The sequence below is a fragment of the Papilio polytes genome, unplaced genomic scaffold (assembly GCF_000836215.1).
Source record: "Papilio polytes unplaced genomic scaffold, Ppol_1.0 DF824158.1, whole genome shotgun sequence".
Classification (NCBI taxonomy): Eukaryota; Metazoa; Arthropoda; class Insecta; order Lepidoptera; family Papilionidae; genus Papilio; species Papilio polytes.
The window spans coordinates 3,352,848-3,361,867 of record NW_013525046.1 but is presented as its reverse complement, the minus strand read 5'-3'; the positions used below and the strand labels follow the sequence as shown (position 1 = coordinate 3,361,867).

Below are 9,020 nucleotides of genomic sequence, written 5' to 3'. Positions count from 1 at the left end.
TATCTCTGATTTTTTTCAAAGAAATGAAGTGATTGGTAATACGTTTTATACATGTTTTGGCAGTTGAAACTCATTGATAAACAATCAGGTACATTGACCTTCTGCTGGGTTAGTTTGGCCGTTATGTTATCGACAGTATTGTTTATATGGCGGACAAAACAAAATAAATAAGACGCTACGTTCCTTGGAGTACTAGGCGAGCATAAGATCAAAGGTATAATGAGGTCCAAGTCAAGGCGGCGTCGTGACGTGACGCAAAGATAAATGCAAATGTTACGCAAGTGTAATCGGCACAACTGTAGATACACTTTCGATACACTATTTCGGTAACATCAAATTATAACGGTTAAACTACTATCTTCCGCCTGCGACTCCGTCCGCGTGGAATTGAAAATAAACAAAAGTAATTAGCCTATGTGTTCTAGACTATTCTTTACATCTATACTAAAATACATCGAGATCCGTTCAGCAATTTTTTCGTTTGCTCAGAAATTATCAGATTTCTCTATTTACATGTACAAGAAGAATCTAGTTGATAAAGTTTATTAAGAATGTCTTAATTTATTGTGGCTACAGCCAACTGTTCCTGTAATTCTATACTATTCATTACGAAACTAAAGTCAGTAATTTTTGAATTACAAAAAAAAAAATATTTCGACCCCTTCAAAACAAAGGCAAACACTCGAATCTGGAATCGACCAGTATTTTAACAGCTGACCAGTCTAATAGTGTAAGTATAGCTAACCATTATTTTCTAAAATATATTACAGGGTCATGATGTCTTATTAATAAAATTTAAACAACCATCCCAACAAAAACATTTTATATCTAACGAGGTCAATAGAAAGTTCACTTAAACCAAAGCTCGTCTCTTATTTTCATCAATACTAATATTATAAAGAGGAAAGATTTGTATTTATGTGTTAGATTCACGTAAAAATTACTAGGTCAATTTCAAAAATTCTTTCACCAATAGAAAGATAATTTATCTGTAAGTAACTTAGGCTATTTTTTAATTTCACACGGGTGAAGTCGCGAGCAACAGCGGATATCATATAAGATCATAGTTTTTTGTTGCAATATAATTCTCTGTACGTAATCAAGAAACAAAGTTGCTGAATTTAGAGCGGAAGTTAATAATAACAACAAAATATAGTGTACGAGTACTGCAGGTAGACCCGTCTTCGTACAAACAAATATTTATTTTTTGAACATTTTATAACAATAACTTTAAGTAAAACCTATATTACTTAGACGTAATATGGCACTTTAATGGTGAAAGAATTTCTGTAATCCATCCTGTAATTTTTAAAGTTTAATTACTCTTAAGAAGAAAATTAGTGCTGTAGAATTGGCGCAACACTAAATTATTGGCGTAAACGTCACGTCCCTAGCTGACAGCTGTTAATGTCATTAGAATGATTAATGATTTGCGCGCCATCCTGAAGGGCCCTTTAGTTCAGTGTTTAAATTAATATCGCTAGTTACAATTATATTAATTCTTTAAAATTACATACAAAATAACAATTCATTGTAATGTTAATATAGATGTTACGTTGTTATAAATTTGATTGAATCTTTGCACGATATGTTGTTTATTGCCAATGGCCCAGATTTAGTTACCATTATAATTTGAACTGCAAGCTCGAGGACATCGACCGTTTCGCAGGTACATATGTTTGAATTTTTCCACTAGTTCAAATAGGTATTTCCGAATCGTAAGCTACTTTTACTTGATTTAATTTGAAAGTAAGGTAAGAATATAAATAGTAATAAATATAATAAAAAACAAAATAAAAATAAAAGAAAAATAATATAAATAGTAATTCACACTTTAAAACAGAATTGTCCGGTTCAGATATGTCACTATGAACCGGTCGTTGCCAACCAGAAAATTAGTTGGTCCAAAATACAGTTTAAAATATAAAAACATTACGTTGTAGTAAACCGGAGTACGATTTAGTTTTGCTCTATGTAACGTAATTATAGTCAAGTTGAAGAAAAAGAGAACTTGTAGTGAGCGTAGCACCGTCACGGCTAGAATTATAATTTCATTCAAACTTTATGGCGGCTCGAGATTTGGCAAGTGACACTGCACAACAAAGTTATAAGAGTCGCCCTATTGATTATAAACGGATTTGTTGGTACACATTCCTGCGCTTGTATTCCTCTACCCACAATAGACATAAATTCCAAAGGGACATAGTTATGTTTAACTTGTCATAAAGTCGATAATGACGTAAAGAGAGCTATGTGCAGCGGTTAGATGTTAACGATAATTTGCCCTCGACCCAAATATGTGCCACAACCAATGTGTCCTATTGATAGGATGCGCATTTTGCTAATATTCCGCCTCTTCCTTGACTGCATAAGTCCCGAGCTGTTATAAATTTTGAATCTTATAATACTCGAAATCTGAACTATTGCAAGTGTCGAAACAAACTCATTTCATTGTCAGTCGCGCCTGGCCGCGCCGTCTCGCGAGATGATTGTTTAGTCTACAGGTTTTTAATACAAAGCAAAATAAATCTTCTTTTTAAGTGTTTATGGTATAGTTTATTACATTTTTTTATTTGTGTTTTCATAGATTGTTTTATTTGTGGAATATTATTGGGATTATATTTTATTTGTAAGTATTGGATATTTTTTATTTGCTATTAATCTGCTTTGTTGTATGATGCGGAAACTTGTTTCAAGTTACAATTAAGTTTTCATAAATAATCTATATTATGACCGTAAACCTGTTTTTAATTAGCAAATGCATGTTACTTTTAAAATTACCTTGAATATCATGATTTTAAAATAACAAGTTGTGTTTTATATTATGGTGTCAAGTCGCAACTGTGGCAAAATATTTTGTAAAAATAATCATAGAGTCTATTTGCTTTCGCCCTCATCTCAGACCGCTTGGATTTGAAAAAACAAAAACAAAGTAAATACCTTATGTGTTCTTACATACTATCCTCTACAAATTTTCCAAAATTTCATCAAGATCCGTTCAGCAGTTTAGGCTACAAACTCTAACAAACATCCATCCATTCTTCTAAACTATCACATTCATAAGATTACTAAGATTGCCTACAACTCTTGTGCCATAACGAGAGCATCTCATGGAAAGTGACGTCATACATGCTATAACGTGTATTCATTATTTGTATTACAAGCATGGTGTATTTGCACTATCAGCATATAAATTACCAATAACACAATAGTAGTCTGATATGCATTTCAATTAGATGTATTTTTATTTGATAAATAAAGGTTCCATGGACCATATTTTTTACGTTTTAATAACATTAATAACTTGTTTTAAGTATACTTTTGAATCTAGTATTAATTTTTGTCTTTTCATCTAGCCCAATGTGTCGAAGAACGCCATTTTCGCACACCATGATGCATATCGTTGATTGTATTTTGAACCACACAGCGTAACCGCTTTGTCGTCGCGACGCAACTTCTTGCGTCGCCCTAATCTATTAAGATAATAAAAGTCACATTAAAATAATTTTAAAATGGACGGTTGCTGCATTGCAATTTCCGAATGTGCAATTAAATTATCAAAGGATTATATGTCGTGTGTAACTTGTTATAAAACTGAAAATGGTGTACAGAGTTCACCAGTAAGATGTTAATGTCCTTGAAATGAGAGCCATCTAAAACAGTTGTAATGTTTGAATTGCTTTGATGCAAGCTAGTAGCGAATAGAAAGTGTAATGTGGTTATATTCTGGAACAAGATATCATATGTGTGATATAAAAAAACAATTTAATCTATACCATTATAATAAAGCGTAAACACACACTTCTTTGTTGCCTAAGATGTCAGCAATTACAGCATATTTTTGAATAATCACTTTTTTAATAAAAAGCCCTACACTTACGTCAAGCTTTAGGTTATAAATTTTATCGCCATTAAACTTAGGGCGTAAATAAATTGGATAAAAACCCTAATGTGGGAAAGAGACCATAAGTTGCTGACAATATCAAGGAAGCAAGGTTGTCATCATGTCATGTCATTTTGACATTTGCAATTGATTGTCAAATGTAAACAATAAAATAAAATGTTCATAATTTCATGCGGATGAAGCCGCACGGGACCAGCTAGTTGTTTATATAAGGGTCTATGTGGGCCAAGATCTTATTGACATTCAATGCCCTTTACTTTGATCCGTAATGTATACTTTAAACATAAATCTGTAAAAGGATATCGTTTAAACTTGTAAATTAAGTTTTGACTTCTTCGTAATTTGTTTCAAGGATGTTTGCTTATGCATGCATTATTTCTTAAAATGTATCTAGTCTTAGATAACAATGTGACCGAGTTTTAGTTGAGTACTAGCAGTGTTTATTATTAAACTAGCTATTGCCACGACTTCGTCTACGCAATATTAAGATAAATAGTATATAATGCCCGCCTATGTCAGCTACCCTTCAGCGACAGTCCGGTCGAAAGCGACCCAGCCGTTTTCGAGACTACACAGATTAAACACGGCTTGCGGAATGCGGACAGACAGATAGACAAAAAATTTTAAATTTTCGTTATCAGCAAAGCAAATACATCATCTTTCCGAAATCTGGAATTTTTCTTTTGATGTCACAAACAGATAGATGTTATGCGTATGCATTGCGGAAAAGGTCACGTTGGTATTTTGCACGTTTTATCATCATATAAAAATACTAGATTTTACACAAATTAAGTTAATAAAAAATGCTCTTTAACTTTTACTTTTTCCTTCCATTTTTACAGACCTACAAGTACCAGGGCGACATAATGTACGAGTGTTTTCTTGAGATAGCATTCGAAGCGGAGTTGAAGAATACACACGAAGACCCCGAATGCCTCGCTTTGGCGTTCGAACAATGTAACGAGAATCCAGTTACCAGGGACGCATCGATCAGGGAACTAAGAGACATGATATACGGTATGTTATGTTATCTTTGTAGATAGTATGGAATGCATGCGAAATAAAATAATACTCAAACAATGTACTGAGTAAAAATTAAGATGATTTTACTTAATTTTAAAGTTAAAACTTAAGTAAAGACGATTTGTTAACTATGTGATTGAGTTCTCAAAACTTATTAGGTAACAAAATTGCAGAATGTTGTATAGCTTGGAGAAATTAGAACTAACAAGTTAACGCCAGTGACATAGGTAAAGTTATCAGAGTTGCAAAGTATGTGAATGTCAGGTATGCATTTTGCAAGTGACCTTATTGTTATTCCATTTTAGTCTTTCTACCGGTTGCTCAACTTCACAATTTATTCTTGCAGTAGGTTACTAACATGAAGTTCAAATTTCGAAACAAAACGTTTTTGTTTAACATTAAAATACCTACTAGGCCTTGGAATTTACGTAATATTGCATTGCTATTGTTTCGTATTAATTTAATTGCATTAATTTTTTCTTAATTTCTCTAGTAAAGTTAAAAAATTCAATTTATTTTTAGGCTAATTCTTCTGTAAGTGACAATATAACTTTTTTTATAACATTTTTTTAGAGAATAGAGTTTATTTTTTGATACTTTTTAATAATTAAATGTCTACGGTCTAGGTTTTCGCAAACTTTTGTTGAATAATATGCAGATCTAGACAAATTGAGAAACAGCGACATCTATAAAATATTTTACGCACTAACTTATATTTGCACCTGTTTTTCGCCAGAGCGCGGTGAGTGCGAGCCTCACAGGACTGACGATGCGTTTTTACTCCGTTTTCTTCGAGCGAGAGATTTCATTGTACCTCGGGCACACAAACTTGTTAGTAGTTTTTTTTTTCTAATAGTCAGAAAATAAAAAATAACATTTAATATGACTAACTTCGCTTGTCCTATCCTATGTTAAATGCTCACTAAGAAACACCGTAAAGTAAATTAAGTGCGAAAATTCTACATTTAGCCACTTACTAAGTGCAGATGTTAAACGATTGTTTACAGTTGGTACGTTACTGCAACTTCCGGGCAGAATATCCACATCTTTACAAGAATGTTGATTTATGGGGACTTACCAAAGTGAAAGACATCTATGAAGGTTCAATGCTGGATAGACCTGATGTTGGACGTTTGACTATTTTTAGATTTGGTAAGTAATACAAATATTAATAGACATAAAGTTTAGATAATTTCTTGTTCTAAAGTTTTTCAAAATCAAAGACATTTAAGAAATACATAGACTAAGCATAGTGAACATATTTTCATCGGTACTTTCTCAGAAAGGTACTTTATCAGTTGTCAAGTTTAGTACGCTACCTAGTGACCTTATATTGACATATAAAAAAACATTTTATAAAATTATTAAGCTTTATCTTTAGTTATAAAGTAAACTAAACGGAGTTAAAAAATAAAATAGCAACATTTAAACATTATTTAATGATCTATCAATAGATGGCGTTATCAAAGGATGGCTTTAGTGAGATTATGTGAAAAATATTTTAAGTGACGGCTCAACTATACCTACTCTATATATCTTTTTAATCTTTTTGTTCACAATATTGTATTTGTACTTGAATATTGCGACTTTTACAGTAGTAATGAAATGCCGAACATTGTGTTATGTTTATAAAACTTGTTAATAGATGGCGCTGCAGGAATCTTATGAAGCAATATAGTTTTGTTTTGTAGCGGAATCCAAACTCCAGCCTCTTCAAATTTTCGTCACTCTGGTTTCCCTTCAAAACGTATAAATCTTTCGCCTTTTACTAAAGATTTCCGTGGAGGGGAACACTCAAATGAGTCTAATATATTTTTTGTAGCCCTACGTTCGTAGGGTAAAAATATCGTAATGTATTATTATGTATAGTATAGGTTTCATACTTAAAGTACCATCGCCATTGATTAAAAATGAAAATGGCGTTGGCGAACACGATTTCGGTAAAATCTAGAAAAGCTGCTTAGAATAATCTCTCTTCTTGAGAGTAATTATCAGTCGTTGATATACCTATAAGCGATAAGCGCGGTAGCTGCAACACCCCAGTTGTTTCAATGTCAAGGGTATTTCCTTAATTTCTCAGTTATAAATATCATACATTTCCCAGGTACATGGAACCCAAGCGAGTTACCGATAGAAGACTTGGTACGAGTAGGGTTGGCAATGGCAGAGATCGGCATCCGCCAGCCTAAGCTTCAGGTGCTGGGGGGTTTCGTCATTTTGGACATGGAGGGGTTTTCATTACAACACATCGCCACGCTAACACCCACCATTGCGTACCAGATGGTGTGTTTGTTGGGTGTAAGTTTGACCTTTTATTACGATTTTATTTTTTAAACACCAAAGTTCAACGTTAAGAATCAGCGCCATCTAGTTTTTAATGTACAAATTTTTTTTAACAACAATCGAATACAACTTTTTATGGACATAGTGGAATGAAGGGGACGGCAGTTGCCCCACGTAGAACATCAAAAAATGTGAAATAGTCATAAAAACTATTTAGAAGACCATATTTATGATATCTGTCCCTTATATCTAGCCTAGACCATGGGTTAGTGATGCTTGTGCAACCATTATTTTATGATTACTTCACATTTATTTTGTAATTATTCCAGGTAGCAACACCAGGACGTTTGCAGGGTTGTCACATTATAAATTACAACTGGCTTCTAAATTCTTTCTTTTACATCTTCAAGCGCTTCATTCCGCAACAAGCTTGGGGTCGCATCTTCTTCCATGGTCACGATCTGAAGTCACTTCACCAGCACATCGACCCTGAATGCTTGCCTAAAAGATATGGTGGCACATGTAGGAACCATGTGTCAATAGGACAATGGTTTCAAAAGATTAAAAAGTACAGAGACGAACAGTTCGATAAGGAAATGAAAGATCTTGGATATCTTGTTAAAGAATAAATAAGATATTAAAAATTAATTAAGAAATACTTATAAAACACTGGATAGTTGATTAAAAAAAAACCAGGCGGCTATTCCCAATCAAACTCAGCATAATAGTACACAAAAAAGTACCAATCAAATAGAGAACTTTTCTTTTAGGAGTCAATTAAAAACTGTGTTATCGTATATGTAGTCCAATAACTCTAATCCACGGCTAAAACAGCACAGGAGTATGAAACGGATTTCCTTAAACCTCCAACAAAATTCAAATAAATTAGGCCTTGGCTATGGTTTCCAAAATTAAGTTAAGTTACTCATATGAAGAATATAAGGCTAGTGAATTACTTAATGAAGATGAAATTATGTTTCATTAAGTTTGAATTTGTAAAACATTCAAATAGTTTCCTTTATTTCTTTTTGACCGACTTCCCAAAAGAAGGAGGTACTCAATTCGTCTGTATGTTTTTTTTTATATGTGTTACGTCATAACTCCGCCGCTAGTGGACCGATTTTGATAATTCTTTTTTTATTCGAAAGGTAAAGCTTGCAGGCGGGTCACATTTTGGTTATACTTCTATTTATCTACTTCTTAAAACAACGAGATATAATAGCACAAACAATTGCCATCTTAAGTTTTCAATTTAAAGTATAAATAATTACTTAGATTTGCTAACTATTTTACAAAATATTTGTCTCGTATGTATTACTATTTGTAAATAAATGTTCAACAAAAAAAAACATACAGACGAATTGAGTACCTCCTTCTTTTGGTAAGTCGGTCAAAAAGATATAAGAGAGAAGAAACTCGTTCCATGACAATTCCCTGACAAAAATGTAAAAGGGGTTCGAGGTACACGACCATTTGATCGGTAGTTATTTTAACAATTTATTATCAAAATAATCTATACTATTATAATAAAGCGTAAACACACACTTTTTTGTTGTCTAATATGTCAGCAATTACAACATATTTTTGAATAATTCTTTTTTTTTTAATAAAAAGCCCTACACTTACGTCACGCTTTAGGCGCTTTAGGATATATTTTCACGCCATTAAACTTAGTTAAATTAAATATTTTCGATAAAAACGCTAACGAGGGAAAGAGACCATAATTTGCTGCCAACATAAAGGAAGCAAAATTGCCATAGTAAGGTAATTATTATTCTGACATTTGCTATTCAGAATTTGACAAATTCAA

General features: G+C 32.7%; 1 protein-coding gene across 2 annotated transcripts; it reads left to right on the top strand.

Moving 5' to 3' along the window:
- Positions 1-1,567: 1,567 nt before the first annotated feature.
- Positions 1,568-7,877, top strand: LOC106111563 (clavesin-1-like). 2 transcript variants are annotated; one of them, XM_013293690.1, is made up of 6 exons: positions 1,568-1,669; positions 4,747-4,921; positions 5,664-5,758; positions 5,935-6,079; positions 7,032-7,225; positions 7,540-7,877. In XM_013293690.1, the coding sequence occupies exons 2-6, from the start codon at positions 4,771-4,773 to the stop codon at positions 7,837-7,839; spliced, it is 885 nt and encodes a 294-aa protein (XP_013149144.1). In that variant the 5' UTR covers positions 1,568-1,669; positions 4,747-4,770; the 3' UTR covers positions 7,840-7,877. The 2 variants fall into 2 exon arrangements, with proteins under 2 accessions (XP_013149144.1, XP_013149143.1); XM_013293689.1 differs by lacking the exon at positions 1,568-1,669 and adding an exon at positions 2,596-2,629.
- Positions 7,878-9,020: the final 1,143 nt, after the last annotated feature.